Below are 27,890 nucleotides of genomic sequence, written 5' to 3'. Positions count from 1 at the left end.
GAAAATCACCACATGCCTCCAGTGATGGCAATTGCCTCCTTCTAATACGGCTTTTGAACTGCATTACCCAGAATTCTCGCGAAAACAAGTCTGCACCATGACTGAAGGTGTTAGTTCCATTAGTGACTTCCAATGGGTTTTTGCATTCAAAACAGGACATCTACTTGATCTCCCACTGGTGAGTACTTGTTAATGTCAAACTTACTTAGGATAACATCTCCCTGGGGTCTTGCGGTGTATGTGGCACAGGGAATGTTCTACTTCCTTAGCGTTAGCATTAGCCTAGCCTAACTTAGCTTAGCATTTTAGCATTAGCCATTTTGGCTATAATAGCCCCCGGCTGGCTTTTCCTAGCCTCGGCTAAGCCGACTAGCCTATCTAGCATGGCCTAACTTAGCTTAGCATAATTAGCATTAGCCTATTTAGACAAAATAGCTCCCGGTCAGCTTTTCCTAGCCTCGGCTGGCCGTTTAGACCATTTAGCCTAGCTTAGCATTTTTAGCTAAATTAGCATATTTTGCTAACATTGCTTAATTTTACTCAGAATTCACCCAAACATGCTCTAAGGACAGTTTCAGCCCTACTTACGATCTTTTGACCAAGTAGCATTCACGCTAGCTCAATCTGAACTGTGATGTCTGGCTGTGAAATGTGACATGCCTTGCTACGATCTTGCAGTGTTTGGTTTATGATGCTATGCCCTTGCAGTGTTTGGTTTATGATGCTATGCTATGCTTGGTTACTGGAAAACGGACAATGGCTACCTGACTCATGTGACTTCACGCTCAACTTAGACCTTGCTAACTCTGATCTTGGGAACTCCTACGCACCCTCTAGGCTTTTTGGGCCACAAACTAGCCTTCATATTATCTCCGACACAGGCTTTAGCTCCTTTGGTCACGCTAGGAGTTCCCTTTGACTAGCTAGGATTTGCGTTTGCTAAAAACTCAACATCAGCTCCAACTTGGCTGCAACTAATGTACTAACGCCCGCGCTTATTACTAAACTAGGACCTGTCAATCTAGGATTTTCTTACTTTAGCTGGATTTGATCGCAACTAGACACACGTTGGGGGAGTGATCACCCCCGACGGGCCACCTCAGGTGAGAGTGTATAGTGTTAACTGGCCGAAACGCTCGATGATCCTGTGGACCACTACTGATGATGTGTCGCCGAAATTTGGTTAATAGAATGCAAACTAAGGCTCAATTAAGCACATTTAGACGGTACTTACCTCTAATAACTGCAATCCTCCGATGTTTGTAACGCTCTCACGTCGCACTACGGTTTTGACTTCTGGCCCTTTACTCTCACGACGTGTTGTTATCACGGACCGATACGGACTCTGGGACTATGGCACTTTTGTAACTACAGATGTGAGTACTTTGATGCTTGTTCAACATTCAGCGCTTTACTGTAGGTCTGTGGCAGTTTGACAACTACAAATAACAGTTTTTACATTGTTGCTTGCTAGCCCCATCCATGACCCTTAACCTAAACTTAACCATTTGGGGCCCTACGCCTAAACTTAACCCTCCCTGGGCCTAAACGTAACCCTTCCTGGGCCTATGCCCCCACCTGGACCTCACCGGATCTCCAGCTTCATTCAAGGGCACTCGCCAATTCTAATGGACATTGGGACTGTACACCTGGCGATAGGGTATTGCATTCTATCCTCACCCCAACGTAGCGCTCCCACTCAGCCGCAGTCCAATCTCAACCCTTGTGGGGGCCCAGCTTTACTCAATGGACATTCTTGGCTTGAGTTTTGAACGGCAGTCGCCAAACCTTTGGGGAGTTAGCACTCTTGGCGTCCCCCTCCTTCCCTTCCCCGTCAACTGGCTCGCTTGCCATACGTCCCGCTCCATACCTTCCCCCCTTCCTTCCGGGTGGGGGAGGGATGTATCTCACTCTCCCCTACACCAACCTAATTTCCCGCCCTCGCTACTTAACGCTCTTCTTCACCCTGGGGTTTTGTCCGCCAGCTTTATGTAATCCTGTCTCTGGGTCTGCTTTTAATGGGGATGGGCTGTGAGACATAATCCGTTGTAGTTTGTGCGCCCCCATCCTCCCTGTTAACTCTCCCTCCTTATTTAACCCTAAAATTTTAGGCCTCTTGTTAACCGACTGGCAGACTCCGGTCTACAAGTGGACTTTGTCCCGCCCTCGACTGCTCCCCCTACTCTCTTACCCCCCGCCCCCCTCTTCTTTTAAACCTAATCTTGGTCCTGTTTTTAACTGGGGATGGGCTGTGAGACATAATCCGTTGTAGTTTGTGCGCCCCCATCCCGCCTTCTAGCTCTTATCCTCTTAAGGCTCTCATTGGGGGGCTACCCCACGTTGGGTCCCCTCCTCACCTCTAACGCTGTCCCCTTTCCCCCACAAAAGTGTCACTCACTTCACCTCGGTATACACGGGCAATAAATCGGTCCTGTACCCCGCAAGCTTTCCTGTACACGACCTGCCTACAAGGTATCAGTCCCTCAGCTCCAGGATTTGCTCACTCATTCTTTCCACCGGGTCATTGGTCAGCGGGTCCAGGGATTCTCTGGAATGATATGCGTGCGGCCCGTGCCTTGCCGTGGGTCTCTATATAAACTGCGAAGCCGTTGGGCGACGCAGGGAGATTCATGTGACATTCCTACCACCTAACCCTAACCCTAACCCCTAACCCTAACCCTAACCCTAACCCTGGTCACCTCTTTCCTCATACAGGCCACCCGGTAATTCTTCACTAAACACAACCATTCAAAATTCATGCCTAAACCTAACCAGTGACGTATGCATGCCTAAACCTAACCATTGACTCAACAGGCGGTTAAGTGTCCTTCAATTATGTGCAAATGGGCAATTCTCAGTGTGACATTGGGGTACATGATATAAATGTAAATAAAACACCAGGGGTGAGCTTTATTTAATTGTGTGTGTATATGTATATACAATTGTGTGGTGATTTTCCCTTCTCATATTCATTTTTTCAATGCATGTTCAAAATTCATGTTGCAATGTCTAGACACCGCATGGGGATATAGACTGCTTTAATTCTATGTAAAACACCACACCTATTCTATTTATAGTTCCTCTATAATGATTGTTTTTTGCTCTACTTTGTTATTACCTTCGATTTTGTTGTGCTGATTATTATGTGATTATACTGAGAGGGTATTGGTGTTTGTCACATCTTGATGCATTTCACCTTGATATCCCTCCGCGAGGTATGACGTATGATTGGTCCGAGGGACCAGAGAGGTGAAAGGTCACGGCCGCCATCTTTGTTATGCAAATTCGGTCGGACTTTCTTTTTCAACGTGGTGACCGTGGACGCAACACCTGCGCTCACCATCTCAGTTTTAAAGAACAAATTATTAGCCTGAAGAAGGATACAGCAGTATCCGAAACGTTGCTATATATATTCGTTCTTGTTCTGTTTGTTGTTTTATTTTTGGTTCCTTGTTCAAAGAAGAATAAATAAGGTAAAAGACAACTTTTTCTTTGCCGTTCTTTGGAAGCTAAATGAACATGAGGCTCCGCTAGCTTAGCCATGTACCACGAGGACCGAGAGACTGAAGGAGATTGGACGGTGGTACGCTATGGGAGGCGCCGCGGGCGGCACAATGAGCCTCCCTACCCACCGGACCAACGAGCACCGCAGCAGTACCAGCGACAACGGCCCCGCTATCAACGAGACTCGTATGCGGACGTCGCTCAGAGAGCTCCCGACCGAAGAGGTGGGCCGCGGTTGCGCAATAATGGCGGCCAAAACAACAGGTACGCGGAGAGGTCAGCGGACCGCGGCACACGCCGGGGACCGCCCAGACCCCGCTCTTTTGCTCCTCGTTTCCAACGGCCCAAGTACTCCAACAACAACAACCGCTATTTTAACAATAATCAGCACAACACATTCCAGAGTAATGAGGGCGCTCGTCAGTTTCCCAGGTCTGATGATCCCTTATTCCCCAATAAGTGCCGTATTCTGCACAGGATAATTAAGGCTGCACACCACTTTACAAACATTAATCTGGCAGACCCACCCATCACCATTGCTAGAATGACCAAACAGCTAGCTACATTTATTAAACCGGCCATCCCTACCACAGACACACAGTCACTGATCGATGGTAATGCAAAGAATTGGGAGCATACCACACTGGTCATCTTGCAGGACCACTATGAGGCTGTGATAAAGAGGGAAATTGAAAGCCTACACAGTCTCAACAGTCCAGACTGGAGTGCTCCCTTTGATGTGGCCTCAGCCTGGGCGAGAAGGGACTTTGGCCGTAGACTGCACCCTGAAACGCTGGTGGAGGCAAAGGAGGCCGTGGTGGACTGGATGGCTGTGCTGTTGACGGAGGACCCACAACCGGCCCCTGCTGTGTCGGCGCCCACAGTGACAACAACCCGGTCCAACTCATCGTTGCATCCCCTGAGGCGAGTGAGGCCCGGCGACGCAGCAGAACCGCTAAGTACAACGACCACTCACAATTTCGAAGCCCAAGCCCCCCCAGAACCACAACGACCCACAACAGCCGTCACACGCACCATCAGAGCCCAGGTCCTCCCAGAACCAGCACATCCCACGGCAGCGGCGGCAGCAGCAGCAGCGCCTGATCCGGTTTCTGTGCACATCGTCGAGGCCCAGATCCTCCCGGAACCACGGGTCGCGGAGCTGGTTGTGACGGCGCCCCCATCACCTGTTGCAGTGCCAGAGCAGCCCAGAACTTTACCAATGGTACCGAACCTGATGGACACTCCCATCGAGGTCAACTTTGACTTGGGCACCCTCTCCCCCTCCACCCCACAGTCGACGCCGGGGGGCTCCCAACGTGGGACCCCGGACACCCCGTCCACACAGCGCTCCCAGCCCCTGCCGCAGAGACCACTGAGGCTGTTTGCCAGCAGACCGGAGACTTCGCCAGGATCGGAAGCAGCGGCCTCAGCATCAGCTTCGGCGGCGTCCTCACCAGCAGCGTCAGCAGCAGCAGCGGTGGACCCACAGCCCAGGGGCTGGGCCCCCAACTACCGCAACCCATGCGTGATCCAGAACACGGACGCCGTAATAGAGCTCTCCCAGGAGAGCCTCGAGCAGCTGATGCAGCAGGAGCCGGAGCGACCGTCGTCCCGGATCCAGGAGGACCTGAGACGCGTCCCCCTCACACCTTCCAGCACCAGCAGACTACGGACGGCGGTGCAGACGCAGCTGATCCAGACGGCGACCACTTCTGTCTCCAGCCAGCGGACGCCGCCACAACAGGTGCCACTGCGACCCACGAGACACCGGTCGACCATGCGGAAGGCACAAGAGTGGAGCCTCCGTGTGGCCAAAAAGTGGCTCATAATAGGAGACTCCAACGTGGCAAAACTCCCGGAGCACGACAACGTGCACCTACAAATTGATGCGTTTCCGGGCGCCACCTTCAGAAACGCAGAGCTGTTGATGGAGAAGACAAGCTGTGATGTCACGGTGGAGAAGGTCATTCTCTCCTTTGGCATCAACAACCGTGTGCAAAAGACACAAGAGACGGCCATTAAACAGCTGCAGAGAGCTGTGAACAATGTAAAGCGTACATTTCCCTCTGCTGACATTTTTGTCCCCCAGGTGAACTTTTCCACCAGCCTGCCCAGCAAGGAGAAACTGAGACTCACGCACCTGAACGCTGCCATCGCGAGGATGTGTGAGTACATCCCTGCTCTACCTGCGAGCCTCTTCCACACGGGCCCAGACAATATTCACTGGTCTCTTCCCACAGCTCAACGCATGTTTGACCACTGGGTGCACTACTTAAACTAATTGTCCCCCAAAACCTGCCTACTCAGGAGGGGGACAAGTTAGTCATCAATCTCACAAAAAACTTTCAACCGAGTGAAGCACAACATACTCTCCTTGGCAGGGGGTTAAATTTCATTCCCACCAAGGGAACTAACAAGCAGATTGTGGAGCAGAGCCGCTTTGACCTACAACAGTATCATAGAAAACTAAAACTGGCGGCCTATTTTGAAAACTCCAAAGAGTTTGAACGACTTCCATTTGTACATAAATCATCCTGGACCCCGCTACAGGCACAAATACCAAACACAATTACTGCTCTAATTCAATCTGACATTCAGTATTTTGACACACACTTCAGGATTCACCACGTGCCGCCTAACCTCAGTAGGGAGGAAGTGCGAGCACTGGATGAACTAGTTAATAACAAACACATCATTATTAAACCAGCAGACAAGGGCAGCGCTATAGTGATCTTGGATAGGGATCAATATTTATGGGAAGGCTACAGACAGCTTAATGACCCCAAATACTACACCAAATTGACCAACCCCATTTATCCAAACACTATCCCAATTGTAAATAAAATCATCCAAACTCTACACGAGAAGAAATTTATCAATCTGAAACAAAAGCATTACTTAATGGGAGATGCTGTACCTAGAGCCAGATTATTTTATATGCTGCCCAAAATACACAAGGACCCTGCCAAGTGGAGTAAACCACACGAGATCCCCCCCGGCAGGCCCATTGTGTCTGACTGCAGTAGTGAAACGTATCACACTGCAGAGTACCTTGACCACTTCCTGAATCCTCTGTCGACCACACACCCGAGCTACATCAAGGACACGTACCACTTTGTAGAGATAATTAAAAGACTCCGCATTCCGGACAATTCAATTTTATTCACTATCGATATAGATAGTCTTTAGACAAACATTGAGACAAAAGAAGGCATACAGGCCGTTAAAAACGCATTTCGGAAACACCCCGACAAAAAAAGACCAGAAAAAGAATTGCTAAAACTACTGGAAATCAATCTGACCCAAAATGACTTTGAATTTAATGGGGAATTCTTCCTTCAGATTAAGGGTACAGCTATGGGGAAGAAGTTTGCTCCCGCATATGCGAACATTTTTATGGCTGAATGGGAGGAGTCAGTCCTGAAAATATGTCCTAAAAAACCACTGTACTACTACAGATATTTGGACGACATCTGGGGTGTGTGGCCTCACTCCAGGGAGGATTTTGAAGTGTTTCTGTGCATCCTCAACAACCACAACCAGTCGATAAAAATTAAATCCACAAGTAATTTGACCTCTGTTGATTTTTTGGACACCACAACATTTAAAAGTAACACATTTAATGAAACCCACACATTGGACATTAAAGTATTTTTCAAAGAGACGGACACACATGCTCTGCTCTTCAAGACCAGCTTCCACCCAAAGCACACATATGCTGGCTTAATTAAATCACAGTTGTTGAGGTTCCACAGAATATGCAGCAGAGAGGAGGACTTTCATGCTGCAGTCAAGGTGCTCTTCCATGCTCTGTCCACTAGAGGGTACTCCAGGACCTTCCTCAGGAAATGCCAGAGGTCGTTTCTGCAGAGCAAACCAATCACTGTGGGCTCCAGTCTCCCATTTGTGACCACTTACTCACCTTCCACTATGGAACTAGTCAGAGGATGCAGGAGGAGATTCCTCTTGCACACCGCAGGGTCTCCCATCCTCCAGGATCACAGAATCATTCCGGCCTACAGGAGGAACACAAATTTGCAGGATCACTTGGTGAAAGCCAAAATAAAACCTCTCCACAAGCTAAGGTGCAAAAACCTAAACAATTACTTTAAACATAGAAAGTGGTTTAGGAGCTACAGCACTAGAGAGGTGTTCCTAAACTCTACTAGGGGTAACACTAATTCCATAAATTGTGTTTACCTAATCACGTGTTCACAATGTGGCTTACAGTATGTGGGAGAGACGGGGAACTCCATCTGTACACGTTTTACACAACACAAATATAACATTACAAAAAGGAAAAAGACACAGACACCACTGGTGACACATTTCATGGCACATGGGTGGGAATCAGTCTCAGTGTGTGTGATTGAGTGGAACCCCAGATGGAGCGCTCCCCAGAGAAGGAGAGCGGAGAGGGTGTGGATCGCCAAATTGAAAACCAGGCATCCTACAGGCCTCAACGAGGACTGAGAGCTGCGGGCTGTGAGGCAGTGCTGGACAGTGCATCGATGGTCCTGTTTACAGGACTATCACAACTCTTTAACCCCTAACCCTAACCCTAACCCCCTAACCCTAACCCCCTAACCCCCTAACCCTTCTCCCCGGCCTCTAGGATCCTCATCTCCGCTGTCAAAAGGAACTTCAGGCAGACCCAAGACCACGTACTGCCTTTGACCCACTTCCGGGTGATTTCGGCCAACAGGAGGAATAAAAACCTCCAAGATCTCCTCATCCATGCCTCCCTAGGCAATTCAAATCACAACAACCACAATAAAAATGAACCCTCCATATACTTAAAAAGTATAACATTCATCATTAACCCACACACTCACCTGGAAGCACCGGTCTGGCATGTCACGAAACCGCAATCAAAAAATCTGGTTTATGTGATAATCTGTAACACCTGCAAGATGATGTATATTGGGCAAACTAAAAACACACTTATGACAAGACTGAAACAACACCTCTACTACATACACAAACAAAACAAACACACTTACCTTTATGAGCACTTCTCACACCATGATCCACGAAACCTCAGGATTTCAGTTCTGGAATCCGGCACATGGTGGACAGAAGGACAGCGCCTCTTCAAAGAAACCTGGTGGATAAAAAGACTTAACACTATGTATCCATATGGCCTAAACCAATACTAAACTAAAAAACAGAGTTCTTAACCACCTACAAAATAATTGTTGTTAGGAAATATTTTGATTTAGTGTGCCCGTGCATGCCCTTCTGCCTAGGCAGTCGGGCTTTTCTCTTCTAAACCTAACCCTAACCCTAACCCTAACCCTTTCAAGTAAGGTCTAAAAAAGCCTGTAAAACCCGATAGGATTAACGCCTCTAGGGGTCAATTTCCGGCCGCTCGTAGTGATAATGGGCCTAGAACGCTCAAATAATCCAGAGGACCATTGTTGACAGTGCGTCGACTCAAAATCCCTGTGGGAAAACTATTGGCGGCAGCAGTTTGCGATAAGGTCGGAAAATGCCTATAAAAAACGCTAGGGAAAAGGCCTTTTAAGGTTCAATTTCCGGCCGCTCGTGGTGATGAATGGGCTGTTACGCTCAAATGATCCAGAGGACCATTTTTGTCAATGGTTCGACTTAAATAAGGGCGGTGTACATTTGCGGTACGGTCTTTAAAAAGCCTATATTTAGAATACACTAGTTAAAAAACGCCTGTAGGGTTTAAACTGTCGGCCTTTCGGGGTCACCGGCTGGGACCTGGAGTCTGCGACAAACTCGAGGGGCAACAACTCTGATGCATAGACTCTTGGGAATGTACCACAGGTACCTCCTGCGCCCTTTTTTTAAAGATTCTTTTGCACCGTTTATCTGGTCAGAGGCCTACAGGGCTGGGGAGCTTTGAGTGGCATGCGCCGGCCCGTGCCTTGCCGTGAACCTCTACTCCAAACTGCAAAGCCGTTGGGTGATGCGGGGGGGTTTGCGTGAACACTTTTCTTACTCCAAAATAATCAGGATATCATAATAAAACCAGCGGACAAGGGTTCCAAAATAGTCATAATGGATAAAACTCAATACAAAATGGAAGCACTCAGACAACTGGGTAATAGAAATCACTATATTCCGCTAGCCCATTCCATTCAGCTGGATACACAGACAAAAATCCGGGGTATAATCAAGAATTTGTACATTTCTAACTTTATTACAGCCAAACAAAGAACTTACCTTTCAGGTCCAGACACGCCGCGGGCACGTTTATTCTATTTATTGCCCAAAATTCATAAAAATCCAGAGACTTGGACTGTGGCTCATCAAATTCCACCAGGAAGACCCATAGTGTCAGACTGTGATAGTGAATCCTACCATGTGGCAGAATACATCGGATCCTTTTTGGGCCCTCTATCTACAAAACACAAGAGTTATGTTAAAGACACGTACGATTTCATTAATAAAATCAAAAATATACACTTACCTGATAATGCAATGCTTTTTTCAATAGACGTCGACTCTTTATACACTAATATTAATACTCACCTGGGCCTCAGGGCCGTTCGATCCATTTTTCAGACTTACCCAGACCAGTCGAGATCAGACGAAGCGCTTCTTACCCTTCTGGAGCTCAGTCTCACGTGTAATGACTTCGAATTTGATCAAAAAGTATACCTACAGATACATGGGACAGCGATGGGCAAAAAGTTTGCCCCCTCATATGCAAACATATATATGGCAGAATGGGAGCAGACTATCTTGCCCAAATGTAAAAAAACACCGTTACTGTATCTTAGATACCTCGATGACATTTTTGGGATCTGGACCCATTCTACAACTGATTTTTTGAATTTCATCCAGACCCTTAATGGTCACCATCCCAACATTACAGTCAAATACAATTTACAAGCAGACAAAATAGAATTTCTGGACACAGAAGTGTACAGACTCTCCCGGATCAATAATCAAAACTCTCTGGGCACCAGGGTCTATTTTAAAAGCACGGATACCCATGCACTCCTACATAAAAATAGCTTTCATCCCCGGCACACTTTTAAGGGGATTGTCAAATCCCAATTGATTAGGTTTGCTAGGATCTGCACAGAGCCAGAGGACATTACAGAGGCTACAAAAACACTCTTCCAAGCCCTCAGGAAGCGGGGTTACAGCAGGACCTTCCTGCGGACCATCAGGGCGCAGGTTCGTGCAGACCCCTTCGTCGCTCACCTCCCCGTTGGAGCGCAGCAGCCGCCTCGTCATCTCATCCCGTTTGCCTCCACTTTCTCTACAGCTTCAGAATACAGTGCGTCGTCATTTTCAAACCCTTCAAACAACCACGGGACCCTTTTTGGACTTCAAACTCATCATTGCCTATAGAAGGAATACAAACCTGCAGGATCTTCTGGTCCACGCAGCACTCAAGGACGGCAGAACACCTCCTAAAAATCCATATTTTAAGTCCCTTCCCCTACCCTCTCCTCTTCCCTAAGTACTCGGTTTGTCTTCCCCTCTCGCTTGCTAAAGGACGATAAGAATTTTTTGAAAAAACACTCTGAGATAGAGGAGACTATGGTGAGAGAGACACCTGTTCATTGTGCCCGAGCTCCTTTGCCCGACTTCTGTCGGTCAAGTGTTTGATTTCCTCCTTCACCTAACCCTAACCCCCCCCTAACCCTAACCCTCTCCAACGGATATGACCCTAGATCCTTCTGTCCAAGCCGCTCAGATACTTACCTTTCCTCCATCTTCGGGACACCCCTCCTTTGAAATAGACAAAACCCTAGATCCTGCCGTCCATTCCTCGCACCTATTACAGGAACCAACAATACACACAGACACCTTTCAAAAAGCGGTTCGTTGGTTCCTGGAGGCTGAGAGGCCTGTAGTGGTCCTAGGGGATTCCAATCTGGCAGGTTTGTCCAGTTATGAATACCCATGGGTGCAACTGGACATCTTCATGGGCGCCCATATTCACCATCTTACGGGTGTCCTTAATAAGATGTCCCCCAGCAACACCACTGACCAGGTCATCATTTCGGTGGGGATCCATAATATTCTTAAGGGACAAAAAATTGACTATATTCAGAAACATTTTAAGAGCTTATACCAAAGCGCCAGGAGGGCCTTTCCAGAGGCGTCCATTTTTTTCACTTACCTGGAAATTTCGCGACAGCTTCCGGAAGAAACCCTAAAGAAAGTTGAAGAGGTTAACAGTTTTTTGGCCAGGAGCTTCCACCTACTGGCCCCCCCACCACAGAACCAGATTGAAGGCTCACCACGAGATCCAGCGTGTTGGACTCTGGCCACCACAAAACGCATTTTCGAGAACTGGATTTCCCAGCTGGAATAGGGGTTCACTCTTTGCCTTTATTGAGTATGGACATAGTGTTTTAATAAAGCTTTTAGAAGTTTTAAAACCCTCCTTTTTCAAAGGTTTTATTTGTGACTCCCCTCAGTAACATCTACTCTTTTACCCAATTTTGATTAGAAACACAAACCACGAAGACTTCAATGTATTTTATTCTAATTGCGAGCCCGTGCATTGTTCTGACTGCCCATGGTGGTCAGAACCGCTCTCTCTCTCCTAAACCTAACCCTAACCCATAAGCTCCAGAGACTAAGTAAAAATCGTAATATAGGCAAAGACCCAGAAGATCCTGGGCAAAAAGTCGGACAATAAGGAGCATGTGCTCCAGAGACTAAGTGTTTAGTGGTTTATTTCAAAGTGTTTAGTTGTTAAATTCAGAGTGTGTTAGTGGTTTATTTCAAAGTGTTTAGTTGCATTTTCCTATTTAGTGGTTAAATTCAAAGTGTTTAGTGGTTTATTTCAAAGTGTTTAGTTGCATTTTCCTATTTAGTGGTTTAAATCAAAGTGTTTTAGTGGTTTAAATCAAAGTGTTTAGTTGTGGATATTTTCAAAGTATTATTTTATATACTACCCTGGGCACTAGAAGTAAAAGTAACATTCGGAGAATGGGGCAAAAAATCGGACAATGGGGGGAATTTTCTGGGCTTAATTTTTTGCTCCGTCAGAAAGTCAGAATCACACTCAGAATCGTAATATAAGGCCAGAAGCCCAGAGGGTCTCTGGGTCTTTGCTTATTGTTCTGACTTTGGGTGCTTTAAGGCGGACCCCAGGGGCCACCCTGCGCCCATTTCATGAAACTCACTTTTTAGAAACAGAGGCCTCCAGAGCAAGTGCCCAGGCATCACACGGCCCACTGCCCCACCACCCGAACCCTTATTGGGTCACATTTTGAGCTTTTTGGGGGGGGCAGAGGCGTAATTTTACAGTTTGCTGATTTTCACCCACGGCTCATTTGTAAGCTTAAAGCAAACGTAAAGGAATTGACGGAATGTTTGTGAATCCCTGGGCGCGAATACACCCTGCCATATGCCATACATTGGCTTCAGCTCTATGGCCTGGGACACAGAGCTGACGCTCTGCCATTCGCCGTACATTGGCTCCAGCTCCATGTCCGGGACACGGAGCTGACATTATGCCGTTTGTCGTACACTGAACAGGGGCAAACGAATCCATACCACTGCACGGACATTAGCGCCCTAGACCATTACAAATGGTACATTTTGAGAGTGAAAACCCTAACCCATTATTATATATGCGCTTTTATGCACTTGAGAATGTTTATAAGCCATTATACTGTGCAGGGTTCTAAATGACTTAGGACTCTTGGGGGGGTCCCCTAAAATGTAACTATAAAAAATACTAAAGACTACCTTCATGTTAACGGCCATTAAGACACCTGTACCGTTAAAACTCGCAGACATGAATTAAGTCCTCGCTATCTTTCGTAATCACTGACTGGACAATTATGTTGGTTTGCTAGCTTTGAATAACTAGTCTAGCTAACTGCTACATGTCTGCTGTTAGCTGGCAGGTTGTTTGGCTTCGTACACATACAGCTAGCAAGAAACTCTTCTAATCATGACACTGGGTATCTAAGTTAGTTAATGCAACTTTTGATATAGGAACACCAACTCCAAATATTTTACTATAATAACCAATTATTATGGAGATATAAACATAATCGAAGCACAGGATTTTCATGAGGGATTTCACTCTTTGTGAGGCTTGGTTTTTGCCGCGTTCAACAATAACCTACGTGTCTGCGTCATAGAGCACAACATCAATCTGTGATGCTATTAGCTGCTCTGAATTTTTTTTTAGTAACATGTGCCGCGTTACTTTCATAGATATGAATGTGGAATTAATATTATTAATTTGGAATAGCTGTAGAAGTAAAAGTGGAATGAAATAAAATGTTGTAAACTCAATACAACGTTATAATAGATTTATTAAGAGTTTGTTTGAGGATATCCCAACACTGGGTCTCAAATTCTCAAATATAGGTTGACAATATTATAATATTGCTTACACCTGCTCACACAAAAATTCACTCACAGCCAGCACTTGTCTTAACCTCTTGAAATAAATAACAGTGGTAAAAGTACAGAAGCGGAAAATTAACTGCCGTGTGCTGCCGTGCAATAGAAAAACGTTTTCATTGTTGGAATAGGGTCAGTTTGCAAATTTTTGACTAACACTTGTCTTTCTTAAACCCCTCCAGTATTGCAAGAGAGAGTCAAAGATGGTAAGTAGAAGTCAGCACAGTGCCCTTTGTGATATATTGCTGAGAATGGCAGAGTCTTAATTTGGTGTTCTATCTGCAGGAACCATTAGTTTGTGGGCTGTGCCACTTGACCCCAGTAAACCTGAGGCAGCACTTAATGGTCGGCCACATGGTGGCAAACAGGCAGGAGCTGAAGCTCCAGGACTCACTTATTTTTCATTTCCTATCGCAGTACAACAGATCGCCTGGAGTGCGAGCTGTGCGGCGAGAGGGACCTCGTCCGCCTGGACAGGCACCTCGCCGACGCCCACAGCGCGGTTGAATTGGAAGTAAGTGTATTTAATTAGTTTTAATTTGACAAACATGTAGGCAGGATCTGTTGTAAATGTAATGTTTTGTTTTTCCTAAGTTTGTTTTCCTAATATTAGAATTTCTCTGTTGATAGGAGCGTGAAGCCATCAGGCTGAGGGCCAAGCGGGCCTCTATTGTGAGGGAGCTGGCCGCCCTCCGCAGCACAAAGCCGGAGCCGCCCATGGTGTCCTACCTGGACATGGGGATCCTCCAACCACTTGGTACTTTTAAGTTGTTTTAATATTCTTTGTGATCACCTGGTAACTGGGGGGCTGAGAGGTCATCATATTCCATAAATTTTCCCATCCAACTATACACAAATGAAACTTTAGCAGGTTGTTATGGCTTTTCTTTTTCTGTACAAACAAACAAAATTGTGTGACATTAACAGAAACTTGGAAGCACATAAACAAACTTGGAAGCACAGGGTTTTAATTTCTAATTTAAATCACCTAGATGTAATTCAAGAGGAGTCGGAGGAGGAGGAGGAGGACCAGGACCAGGCCTCACCTCGGGCAAGCAGGGGAGCAGGGGAGGGCAAGCCGGGGAGCCCTGACCCTGCAGGCCTGACCGGGCCCCGGATGACCTCCACACCGGTCCATGGGTCCCCGAGGGGCTTGGCAGCCCCGTGCAGCGGCTGCCAAGCCCTCACGGAGCGGTTGCTGCTGCTGGAGAGGAAGGACTTCCTCTCCAGCTGCAGCTTCAGGCACACAGAGAGCTTGTATGGTAAGTTTCCATTTCCAGTTTGCTAATTCTTTCCATTCTCACCTTTGTTTCCTGGGCTTGTTAAAATAATATTAACTGTTTATCAACAGCTGACTTTCGCCATTTCCACCTGGCAAAGGACGACCAGGAAAAGCCGTGGCAGGCCACAAGCCGTGGCCTGCCACGTTACACGTCTCCCTCTCCTCCCTACCCTTTAATCACTTTAATAAATGTTCCTTTATGTGTTGTGTCTAAGTGTTTTAAGTTATTCTCCCTTCCCCCCTGTAAATAATTTGTAAATAATTTTCATAAATGTTCCCCCCTCCCCTGTAAATAAATGTTGATAATTGTTCCTTTTTGTCTCTGCCTCTTGCTTTGAGTTGATGCTGACATCTGAAGAAGAATTAAATCAAAATGTGGAATCAGGCCCTCTTAGTGTGTGTTTGTGCACACTCCTCCTCGGCAAGCACAGGCGCCGCCTCGCCTTGGCCCTCTGCTCTAGCTGTGTGTGCGCACATGTAACCGAGTCAGAAATACATGTTATCATTTTCAATGCATCATCTCTTAAGCCGACGACTGAAAGGCCAACTTGGGTGCGCCGTCGTTCTTTCTCGTTAGCGGAAAGGTCAAAGGTCAAGTCGAGCGATTGTGGCCTTTTTCGCCAGCGGACGCCGGCTGTTTGTCAACGCGTGGGCACTGTTGTGGTTAGTTCTGAAGGCCCCCGAGACACTGTTTAATGCTTTTTAAAACGACAAGCATTTGAAAAGAGTCCACACTGTTTGCAGGAGGAGCAGCTGAGATAAGATGGACGTTGGCCCGTCGCTGTGTTGAATAAAAGCGGCGTCGCACTCACTGATGCCCGCGCGTCGTCCACGAGAGTGCGGGCCGCTCCCCTGGCCTGCGCGTGAGCTCTGCCTCGTGCACGCACATAGATTCATGTATGTGTTTTATTCACATGTTCCGTGTTCATACGTGCACACGAGGGAGAGAGAGACAGAGACAGATGTTTTCACGGCAATAAACAGACTGCTGATGAGTCTGCCGAGCTCACGGGCACCCGGCCCCCTCTTGTGGCGGCTGGTGGGATTTTTCCATTCTCCCTGGGTGGGATCCAGCCTCCCTGGGAGGAATGCATTCTCTCTGGGAGGAATGCAGCCGCGGGGGCTGTGCAGCCGGCTGGCAGCCCCGTCTAGCGGGGCCACGAGTCAAACACAATTTGCTGCATCTATAACGGGGGCATGTCGTGCGTTTAACGTCGGGGCGTGCGTGTGTGGGAAACGGGGTCTGTAGGCGCCCTCGTGTGGCGGCGGCGGGGCGTTGCAGCAGCAGCAGAAGGGCAGCGGGAGTGGAAAGGTCCACGGCGCACGTCCTGTGGTGGCCGCGCACAGTGATCGATCGCGGCGCTCCAGAGCGACTGACTATCATCCGCGCGTTTCGATCGGATTGAACGGGGGGGTGGGGGGGGGGAGATTCCACTTTGTTGTGACAGCTGAGCTGTGCCGCGTGTAGAGACACCCATGCCCGCACGCACACACATGAATATATGTTCGTATTTTATTCACATGTTCCGTGTTTATACGTACACACGGACGCGACGTGCGCGTGCTATAAACGCCACAGGCAAGCAGGGACGCCTCCGATCCCGACGTTTCACTCCATCATGACGCCACGGTCCGTGTCGTAGCAACAGTGTTGTTACACGTGACCCTCCGAGTGGCAGCACATGCATTTCTATTAAAGTAATAAAGTACGAGAGGCTGTACTTAATCGTCCAATAACATAACATTTCGGGGGCGTTGTTAGGCCGACGCGCAGCGCAGGGCCGGCATCGTCGAACGAGGTTTGCAAAATACATTCAGTTGCCACGGCAGACATGATCCAAATGTTGCAAGTAGCAAGCCAACAAGAAGGCACAGCCACCGTCCACCATCGATGTGTCCTTGCGCAAGACAGTTAACGGCAACATTCTGCGACTGCAATGTTGTTGGGTTAATTGTACAAAAGTTATTTCACTCATTGCTATATTTTCCTTACTAGATGTGTTTCTCTATACAAGTGTATCTCTCTTAGTGCAGGAGGAGAAACTGCCTGTCCCGGAAAGGTATGCAGGGAGTGCAGGCAGTTTCAATGTATCTCTCATACTGCATGGGAGGAATTGCCTGTCCCGGAAAGGTATGCAATTGTTGTAGATTGTGCAGGGCAAACAGGGTTCAACTGATTTCACCCCTTCCCTCAGCAGTTGAAACCTTATGTAACTAGGGCACTCCTAAGACAATAAAATGCCAGGAGAGCGGAGGCTGCTTCAGAGTGAGTTTGGAGGATTGTAACTGAACAGTCTCCGAGCACTCTCCTTGCAAGTATACCATACTCAATTCTCTGTGTCTTTCTTTGTGCAGGTTGTTGAATACAATGTTGGGGGTTTAAACCTAACAAATGTGTGAATGTTTTAGTTAGTAATGGACAAGTGTATGGTGTCTCCGTCCTGCCCAGTGTGTGAACAGGTGTGAATAAGCGAATGATCACCTTCTAGGGTGCTCGGAAGAATAGAAAAGGGCTATAGAAATACCGACCCTTTTACTTTGCATACTCAAATAATGGCTCCTTTGTATTCTACCTGTGTTAACGACATTGTTCAAGATTAAGCACCGCCCCGCCTTATTGTTTACTTATAGGTACTTTTATAATGGATCGTTTGCATTCCACCTGTGTTTCGACATCGGTTCGGCAAACCAATTAAGCACGCTTTTGTAATACGGTTACCATTGACATCACAAACAGAAAGTAAATAGCTGCCTTTCAGCACAAAATGGTAATAGAATTTTTGGAATTTTTGTGGACAAAAGAGAAAGACATGACGCAACGGCTCAGCTCTTACTATGCTGAAGTTTTATTTTTTTTATTCATGCCGTGGTTGAACAAATAATGTAAAAGTTACATGATAACCCACTTAAGCCGAGAAGAGAAAATAAAACTCCACAAGGATAGGTTGGTACGTTCACAAAAGCAGAAATAACTAAATAAAGCATTTGAAACGTACCAACAGAGAGGTATATTGAACGGTTGTTTACAGTTGGACTGCGAACAGCACCTACAGCAGTAACCGCCTCAGCAGTGCACTGGTTTCAGCCACTTGGGTATCTATAACTGTGTCATGTACTGCTCTTTGTTGCAATAAAAAAAAACTTTAATTCGCCTTGTTTGCCCTGTCGTCCTCTCTACCTGTCCCTGTAGTCATGGCCTCCACGTTGCAAATATCTGGCTCATCATTTTCAGCAGGAGACTGGCTTATCTCCTGCTCAGATGCTCCAAAGAAAAATGAAAACCGCCACATAGTGGGTGATATGAAAGGTTTGATTCAATTTAATACGTGACCCACTCTCAGCAGAATGCTGGATTTCATCTAGCCGTATGATACATGGAACATTCCAATGAAACACAGGAATTTCAGTCGTTCACATTTAAATTTGCCGGGTGGGTGTGCCTTGATGGCCCGAGCCGTTCTCTGCGAAGTGGCCCATTCATCGCCCACCAATCCCAGCAGGGCTGGCGAGAGAGAGCAGACATAAATACTGCCAGCCAAAGGCAGCAGAACTCAGTGTTTGCCTGACTCTGACCAGCTTGCTGCTCTTTGTGGATTCATTTGCTGCCTTTTCCCGACCTTTCGACCCTACCATTTTCTTTTAAGATGGCTTCTCAAGCTGAGACGAGGCAAGATGTGTTTTTCGTCTCACCGGGGCTCCCCTTTGTGGAAGCTTCCCGGAACATTTTCACTCAAGAATTCCCCAATGCAGTTAACTCATGAAACGTTGTCATTCCCTTGCAGTTGCGACGAGCCCACCGTGGTGCACTGCCTCAAGTGCAACAAGGCCCAGCTGAACCTCTCTGTCCACCTCAGACGGGTGTGCATGAGGGACAACACGGCAGAGGAAAGGGCGGCGGAGCTCCGCAGGATGAAGTCCTCCAGCCGGAAGTTTGTCCGCCAGTCCAGGTGCTGGGACTACAACTTCCTCTGTCAGCTGATGCCACACGAACCCAGCCGGCGAGCGATGGTGAACGCGTTCGTGGAACGGGGCTTCTTGGTGGACAACCTGCCGCGTGCGGACCCAGGCGTTGCCACCGGCCCTCCCGCAGCAGCAGAAGCAGCAGCGGCGGCTCCTACCTCAGCGGCTGCTGTGGTCTCCCCGTCGTCGGCTCATGCAGCAGGGCCGAGTGGTCCAACGCCGCAAAGGTAGCTAAATGTGTGCACGCGTGTTGTAAGCTCAATAGAAACTCAATAAACCTCAGGCAAACACGAAACCTCCGGCTTGTTTGGTGTTTTGTCGCAAAGGCCTAGACAAAGACCTTCCAACATGCATGTCATGCCGTGTGCTAAATGCCAATTGCCGAGTGTGTCTCTCAGACGCAAGTTAATGGCCCATCCCGTCCCGACCTCCCACGGACTATCACCGGGTGATAACACACCGTTGGGCCACTCTGACTGCTGATTGCTCTGGGCGTGTACCGTCGGGCAGGACAGTTGAATATTCGACGACCCTTTTTTTCACACCTGTCTTTTCATTTCACAGGAACATTCCAGCTGCGGCTGTCCGCATGCGGATGAAGGAGGCCGGTCTCGAGAAGAAGTTCCCCAGCGACGACCGGCTCCTTGTGGGCTTCAAGCAGCACTTGCTGGATGACCTGAGGGTCACCAACGCTCAGCGAGAGGTGAGGCGTCCACACACTTGATTTCTCAGGACGCTGACTCCAAAGTCTCGCCTATTACAGAGATGCTGATCTCCCTTTTCCCGTCGTTATTCTCCAAAAGGTCGACAACGTGTCCCGCCTCCTGCGCTACCTGCAGCCGACTGGGGACGTGGCCACTCTGGACTTCCTGGCCAAAAGCGCGGAGACCAGAGACTTCCTCGGCCGTCTAATCAGCGCCGGGATGAGTGCGGCGTCCACACTCACCTACATGAGGAGCATCCTCCGCTTTGTTGAACACCTGAGGAGTCGGTCGGATCCGGGTGTTCCTGATCTGGAGACCAAGTGCCGGGCCTACGCGGGGCAGGTGGAAGGTTTCCGACGGGTCGTGTCGAAGAGCCGGTCCAGCGACGTGCCCTCTGGAAGGTGATGATTGGCTTTCAACATTCACGTATTCATCCGATGGATCTTTCCTCCCGCCACGTTTGGGCACAAAGATGACTGTCCTTTTCTCCGTTTTTTGTTGTGCAGATGCGTGCACTTCTTGGACCGCACGCGCGGCCTCGCGGAGTGCCAGGAGGTTTTGCGTGCCGGTGAAGCGGACTTCCTCCGGACGTTCCAGAAGTGCGTCTCCGGCGAGGGCGGCGAGGGGATGTCCGAGAGCGAAAAGACTGGCTACAGGTACTACCTGGAAGCCGTCCTGGTGCTACGTCACTTCCAGAGCCCGGGAGCAGTGGAAGCATTCACCGTGAGTGTGCCGCATCAAATGGACAGAGTTGAATTGAGTCAATGTGATGCAATGGAAACGTGGGCGCATATTCATCACGTTTCCATGGTTTTGTTGCAGGTTCGCCAGTGGCTAAGCAGGGAGCCGTGCGACAACGGCGCCGTGATTGCCATCTGCGATCCCACTGCGGCCATGGAGCTCTCCAGGTTTGCCATCACCCGAGAGGAGGAGGCGGTAAGTCCTGGTGCCTGCCGAGTTTGCTTACCAATCGCCGTGCAGCGCGATGCAGAGTGCACGGTGCAGTCCCTTGCCGTCGAGTGAATTTGTTTCTTGTTTTCCAACAGTGGTTTCAGGCGTACTGTGAGCACCTCCGCCACAGATGCATTGATCCCGGTCATCCCTGTGACAACTTTTTCCTCTCGTCGAGCGGCAAAAGGGTGCACAGCGTGACCGGTGACCTCCGCCGTCTGCATGCGAGGTACGTCGCCGAACGAATCCGGGCGCTGATGTGCTCGTGCACCACACCGACGGACCCGATCCCATCATAGCTAACTCTGCGTGTCACCTTTCCTCGTTGCAGCCACAAGGTGACGAACGCCACCAGCCAGGAGCTCAGGAGGGTTGCCGCGATGGAGGGCGGGGCCCGCCACGCGCCTCACCCCGCTGCCGCGGCGCAAGAACCCAACAGGATGCTGACGGAGGGAGGCGCCGCGGAGAGACCCGCGCTGCGGAGAAAGTCGGCCGAGTAGGTTTCTTTGTCTTTAGTGGACGCATCAAAACGACACCTGCCAGTGGCGCATGCAGTCTCAATTCGCTGTCGCTCAAGGCCTGATTTTCCCTCCACTCTACAGCTATTCCACAGAGGCAGCCGGGCCGTCGGACCAGGGATATGATGGGTTCACGGCGCTGTTTCCCGTGACCTGCGACGCCAAGGCCCCGTCGAAGAGGCAGCGGATGAAGGCCGGCTTCTCCCTGCAATGCGTTACCTGACGCCGCACTACCATTTTCTGAAAAAGCACGTGGACCTGAATTCCTGCAGCCAAGCTGGCATCGCAGCACTGCGACATGCAGTGGGCCACACCATCGGCTACGTGGACGGAGGCTTCCACCTGGTACTCACCGCTGTACCAGCTAGCTTCACGCAGCCGGACGGCCGGATTCAGCGGAAGGAGGCCTACAGTGTCTATGCGCTGGAGTTGATGAATGATGTAAGGTACCACTTCAAGAAGCTTCCGTGCGACGTGCCAGTGAAAGACATGTGCAGGCCCACTTTGCAGAAGCAGACCACCACGGACACCTCCAAGTACCACATATTGGAGGCAGACCACCCCTTCATCCTCTCTCTATTGGACCAGGCAATTGAGAGAGTGAATGCAGCATGCCAGTTCATGAAGGTGAGGGTCTTCATGAATAAATTCGGGCAGAAGGATCCAGACCCTATGGATGTCACCGAATTGGTCGCCCCGGACGGGTTGAGGTCAATGTCGGTGCACCTTGCCTGCAAGTTTGTGGCCAAGGACCCTGGCGTCCACATCATGTTTTCCCGATATGGACTCCAGCAGCTCGTGGGACACCGGGGGACACTGTTCTCCACCCTCGGCTTTCACGAGGCCACAAACTTCCAGTCCAACCTGCAAGGAAAGGGGATGGACATCGGGGAGGACTTGCGTGGTATACTGGGGCGGGAAGGAACGCTGACCTTTCTCCAGCTGTACGTGGACTCTCCACACGTCCACCTCAAGAGCCCGTTTAAGCACCCTGTAAGCGGTGCGATTGCGACATGTGGGCTGTCGCACACCAACTCACACACTGCACTCTTGGCCAGGGCCTGTGAATACCTGAGCCACATGAGAGACCTCCGGCGACGTCTCGTCTGCCAGCTGGGCTGCCGCATTGAGCAGGTTGTGCGCTTCGACGGCGACATTCCGCTGACGGTCGCCCCTGACCGTCATTTCAACATGGACGCCCTTCACTCCCTCCTGGCAAAGCATGCCGTCATTGTGCCCTTCAAAACCACCCGGGAAGGTAAGGGGCTGCTCTCCGCCCTTGACGGCATGCTGCAGTACCTGCTGGAAACCCTACAGGATGCATTTGAGTCCAGTCAGGGAATCGGACAGTTTGACGCGGCGTGGAAGGCGTACCAAGTTGAGCTGGCTCTGGAGGAGTTGTTTTTCGGCCGCCCTCTGTCACCTCTGGCACAAACACCGTGAGTGACAAGAGTCTGACCGACCGCAGAACCTCGGCCTAGAACCTCATTTTGCAAGGACCTGTCCACAGAAACTCTTTTCCACCACCATTCACCTATGCACGAGCTCGCTCGCGCGCTGGCTGGAAGCGCAGGGAAGGATGTGGAGGACTGTCTGCTGAAGGGCTTCGTGGAGCACAAACTGGTCTTCTTTCCAGCTGTAAAATTCCAGGACTTCAAAGGGGACCAGGACCATGTGGTGGAACTGGAAAGACTACGTCCAGCTCCACCTGGAGAGCCCTCCATAGCTGCATCGACAGCGCTTCAAGTGTGCATGGAGCTCGAAAGACTAGGTCTGGCCTGCTCCGGGCCCTTAGAAAAATACAGGGACCATGGCATGATTTGGATGGAACAGGTCATTTCTCCCAAAGGTCCCAAAACCTTTTTTAAGTTTTGACATACCTCAGTTGTGTTGGGATGCTGATGAACGGAAACTACGTGGACTACAGTCACGTCAAGGACCTCCTGCTAGAGATCAGCCCGTCAATGTCTCAGGATAAACTGCAAGTCCCCTCGAAGTTTACTTTGCCGAAGGTTTACAACATTGTGGTGTGGAAGCTTCACAAGTCCATCCCCTACCGCATGCAAACAAGGCATCCAGGGCTTGCATGTCTGTTGTGTTTTCTGTGAAGTTTTGTTATTTCTTCTTTACATGTGTGATCAAATGTTTACCTGTCAGAGCTATACATATAAAGGCCAGGAACACTCTTTGAATTGTAGCAGCGCAATAGTGTAGCACCCCTTTGAGAGATGACTGTGCTGTGAGAACATGTGACCAGTGTTTACCAGACGAAAAAGAAGCATGAGATTCACTTAGTTGTAATGACTTCCAACCCGGTGTGCAGCCACTTGGTAAGCTCTCTTAATTTCCAATGTTTCTTGTCTGCTTTAAGATGTTGTCTGATGTCACCATAAAATGTTGCTGCTGTGTTTACTTTCTTTAGCTTTATATGTTTAAAGCATTAAACGCGGATTGGTATGTAAAGTAGGTACTTCCTGGTTTGCCGTGGGGCATTGTTGGAGTTGTAGTTTCCAGACTGCATGCTTTGTGAATGATGCATAATGTTTGAATGTAAATGCAAATAATGAAACTTTAATACTATAATAATCCACCATCATTAAGGTTAGTCTTAACACTATTCAAAATACAAATAAAGAACTGGGGAGCTGTGTTGGTTGTACTATGCACATGGGAATTGACACGTTTTTCTCATTATTCCAGGTTTATTTTTGTTCAATGTATGCCAGGTTGCCCTTTCCGTGGGGAGAACACTGAACAATGTCTGAAGCGGAAGGCAAAAGGAGGTCCATGAGGACAGCGTCCAGCCTGTGGAAGATCAAGATGGCATTAAACCAATGGAGCGCTCCAACGCAAAATACCTGCCGGTGAAGACCTGCCAGATGTCGCCAAGATATCTTAGATACAGGAGAGGTGTTTGTTTGCATTTAGGCAAAATAGTCTGCTCCCAGTCCGCCATGTATACATTGGCATACGAGGGAGCAAACTTTTTGCCCAATGCTGTCCCATGTATTTGCAGGTAACATTTATGCTCGAACTCGAAATCATTGCACGTAAGGGTTAGGGGTAGACTCTCTTCTATTAGACAGGTTTCTGGAATTGCGCAGTTAAAAAAAGGTCCAAATCTGCTACCTTTCCGAGGGTCATGAAATCAGATTAAAGCACGCAGAGATGGCACTAATGGAAAGCTCTATCACATTGATCGGATTAGGATCATACCAGATATTTTTTTTTCCCTCAGCTGTAGATCGAAAACAGACATTTCAACCCCGTACAGCTACTGCCATCTTTGAAGTATGCTCAGGCACGACGACACACACGTAATCTCGTTGCTTTCAACATCCAGAGTACAGTGGCCTTTTATTTATTAGGACCTGAACCGACTGAAAGTCGGGCAAAGCCGACATTTGTTCCCACCGATTTATTTGATCCTATTCACGCAAGTGCTCTTGGATGTGCTCTACAAAACACTCAATTATGGTATGCAAATGAGACTGGCTTTTTCCCCGCCATTTTGAATTTTGTGAAAAACGCGTTTTTGCAAACTCCCAAACGCTATGTTTATTCTTCCGAAATGATCATTGACTCAATGTGAAATTCAAACTTAATTGCATTAACTTTTCAACTATTATGCGGCCTAAATCGGAAGTTCCGGTCAGAATTAATTATCAGAAGGAGCAGCCACATGGTGAGTTGTGGGATCCAGGTGTCCATTGTACAAAATGGATTGGGTTTGCCTTATTTCACCGCTTTTATGCACTTGTGAATGAATGTTTTAAAAACTTCATTTTAAAGCATTTTGTATTGTTTGCGTCTGCTAGCGCTGTGGAATATTTGGAAATTTTTTGTTTTTGATGTTAGTCAGCTCGCTACACATTTCATGCAGTCATCAGCAGCCCAAATTCCCAAAGTTATTTGTATAAGTGTCTGGGCTTTACAGGAAGACAGAAGTTAGTTACTGGCTCAAGTTGCAAGGTTAACTTCCATTGGCAAGCAAACAGCAGCCACATTGTGTGAACAGGTTATTAAACAGTTGGTTGGAGGATGCTTTTTATTGATTAAAATGGACTGCGGGACCATTACGGAGCTTTGCGAAGTGGATGATGTGGCCATGGGTTTGGTCGTGGACCCTCTGCTGCGTTTCAGCACTAATAAAATGAATATTAGTCCTTTACCCGAGACCCAGTGTTGGGATATCGTTAAGGACACTGCTGAGCTTTCAGCGCATGCAAGATTTTGAAAAGACCCTTGATTCCCTTCTCACTGGGGACTATTTCAGTGGTCTTGGAAGGCAACAGGTCCATCGCTACCTCAGTGCCTTCCTGCTGGATAGTGGTCTGAGGATAGAGTCTACAGGAAGGTACTCTTGTGAGACTAATGGAGCGAAGGTCACCGCCACAAGACGCTGGCTTCCAGGATAGCGCATCAAGGTCCTGCTGGGCAGCATAGGAGAGTTCACTCGTGCGAACAGTGCTGTGCTGAATGACTTCAGCGTAATGTACTCCTTGAGAATAAAACGCGTTCAGCTCCCTCACCCCGGACCTGCACGTTTTGTGAACCTTGACTGCCATCCAAACGGAAAATAAGTTTCCTGCAACTTCGTGGCTTACAAAGTTTTTAATGGTACTAACTTTTTTGGAGACAAAAATGAATTGTGTGAATGCTGCACCTGCGAGAGGAATGGAGACTGTTACTTAAAAAAAGGGAGAACCTGCCTCATGGTGAGGAAAAAAGGGCCGAGAAACCAAGAAGTGCAGCTGTCACAGTGCTCACACAAAAATTCACCCACAACCAGCACAGAACCTGTGTCTCAACCTCTTAAAATAAATGAGTGGTAATAGAAAAAGTTCATTGTTTGAATAGAGTCAGTTTTCAAATAACCCCTCCAGACACTAGTGTTGTGAGATTTGCCAAGATGGTAAGAAGTCAGTAGAGTGTCCTTTGTTGCGACCTTGTGGGGCCGCTGGGGGAAAGCCAGGAACCTCCTGAATCCAACAAGGGGTCTGCCGTCGCTCTAGGACATTCTGGTGCGGAGATATTCAAATGTCTTTACCAGTTTTGAAGGACTCGCGGTAACGCGGAAGTGTCTCCCGGACAGTTTAAATTACATGTAATTTAGTAATTTATTTTTTCGATATGAAAGCCTGGCATAATGTGAATCTGCAGTTTAATAAAAAGTTATCAGTTTTTGGAATATTTAATTGGGTTCCAACTTCCTGACTATCCGTGAAGGAAGGGGGAGGTTACCGCGGTGCCTCGGCTCATTGTGGATTGAGAGATGCAGAGAGAGGTAAGCAAAAAGTTTGATGTCCTTAGAAAAGTGTTTGTTTGCATTTTTAAAACCATAACATTATGAAATATGAGCTTTCATGCACTTGGGAATGTCTGTAAGCCTTTATACTGTGGTAATCATGAAGTGGCGCTGTTTTCTTTTTCATTATGTGCGCTGACACGTAATAACAACGTAATGGCATTCTGGGGCTGTTAGTTCATCGACCATGTGCCGCGTTACTTGCATAGATGTGATTGTGGAATTGATTAATTTGGAATCGCTGTAGAAGTAAAAGTGAAATGACGTAAAAGTGTAATATTTACAAAAGTAGGGTGACAATATTTTTTTATTCAAAAAATTCAATTACAGAAAATGAGACCCCCTAAAATGAGCGTGATGGAGCTGTGCGAGGTGGATGACGCGGCCACAGCCCTGGTCCTGGATCCTCTCTTGGGCTTTATCACGGCCAAGATGAAGGCCACACCAGTTCACGAGACCCCCTGTTGGGATTTGCTAAGGGGCACCCTCCAACTGTGTCAGCAGACCCAAGACCTGAGCCAGACACTGGGTGCACTGACTGCCTGGGATTTGGGAAGCCGTCTCCAGCGACTTACCAGGCAGCAGTGCAGCCTTTACCTGAGTGCCTTCGTGGTGGACAGTGGAGTCGCCTTAGAGTCCACCACGAGGTACTCAAGGGAGACGGTTGGCGGCAAGGTGATCGCCACAAGGCAGTGGGCTGCGGGCCAGCAGATTCCGGTCCTCGTGGGGTGCCTTGCCGAGTTCACTCCTGCCGACAATGCCGTGCTAAAGGCAGGAGTGAACGACTTTAGCATCATGTGCTCCACTAGGAACAACCGCGACCGGCTCATGCTCGGCAAGGTTTTTGAACCACGACTGCCTACCCAATGCTAAGTTTGTCGCCCGGCAGTACTTTGTCGTGGTGGAAACAACCGCTAATATCTCACCTGGGGAGGAGATCACCGTTTCCTATGGAAATGACTTTTTTGAAAGAAACAATGCATTTTGTGAATGCCCAACTTGCGAGAGGGAGGTACAGGGTGCCTTCGCTGAAAGAGGGGACCTGCCTCGTGGGGATGCAAGTGAGGCTGGCACAATGCTCACACAAAAATTCACTCACAGCCAGCACTGGTCTTAACCTCTTGAAATAAATAAGAGTGGTAAAAGTACAGAAGCGGAAAAATAACATTTTGTGTGCTGCCGTGTAATAGAAAAACCTTTTCATTGTTTGAATAGGGTCAGTTTGCAAATTTTTTACTAACACTTGTCTTTCTTAACCCCCTCCAGAGACCTGTACCAGAAGAAGACCTACAATG

At 48.3% G+C, this 27,890-nt stretch overlaps 2 protein-coding genes and 1 long non-coding RNA gene across 3 annotated transcripts; all 3 read left to right on the top strand.

Moving 5' to 3' along the window:
* The first annotated feature begins 2,114 nt into the window (after positions 1 to 2,114).
* LOC134105297 (uncharacterized) lies at positions 2,115 to 17,517 on the top strand. Its single transcript, XM_062557889.1, has 6 exons — positions 2,115 to 5,672; positions 14,055 to 14,078; positions 14,158 to 14,288; positions 14,503 to 14,629; positions 14,865 to 15,134; positions 17,510 to 17,517. Exons 1-6 carry the CDS (start codon positions 3,542 to 3,544, stop codon positions 17,515 to 17,517), a joined length of 2,691 nt encoding a protein of 896 aa, XP_062413873.1. The 5' UTR covers positions 2,115 to 3,541.
* A 193-nt stretch (positions 17,518 to 17,710) lies between these two features.
* LOC119206513 (uncharacterized) lies at positions 17,711 to 20,841 on the top strand. Its single transcript, XM_062557888.1, has 5 exons — positions 17,711 to 19,341; positions 19,679 to 19,817; positions 19,918 to 20,219; positions 20,325 to 20,541; positions 20,641 to 20,841. The coding sequence occupies exons 1-5, from the start codon at positions 18,827 to 18,829 to the stop codon at positions 20,839 to 20,841; spliced, it is 1,374 nt and encodes a 457-aa protein (XP_062413872.1). The 5' UTR covers positions 17,711 to 18,826.
* A 73-nt stretch (positions 20,842 to 20,914) lies between these two features.
* LOC119209583 (uncharacterized) lies at positions 20,915 to 21,475 on the top strand. Its single transcript, XR_009942448.1, has 3 exons — positions 20,915 to 20,998; positions 21,101 to 21,265; positions 21,372 to 21,475. It is a non-coding gene; the product is annotated as an uncharacterized LOC119209583 (long non-coding RNA).
* Positions 21,476 to 27,890: the final 6,415 nt, after the last annotated feature.

This window comes from Pungitius pungitius, chromosome 15, assembly GCF_949316345.1.
Source record: "Pungitius pungitius chromosome 15, fPunPun2.1, whole genome shotgun sequence".
In the NCBI taxonomy this organism is placed as follows: domain Eukaryota; kingdom Metazoa; phylum Chordata; class Actinopteri; order Perciformes; family Gasterosteidae; genus Pungitius; species Pungitius pungitius.
The sequence above is the reverse complement of the archived record's forward strand: the minus strand, read 5'-3'. Positions and strand labels throughout refer to the sequence as shown.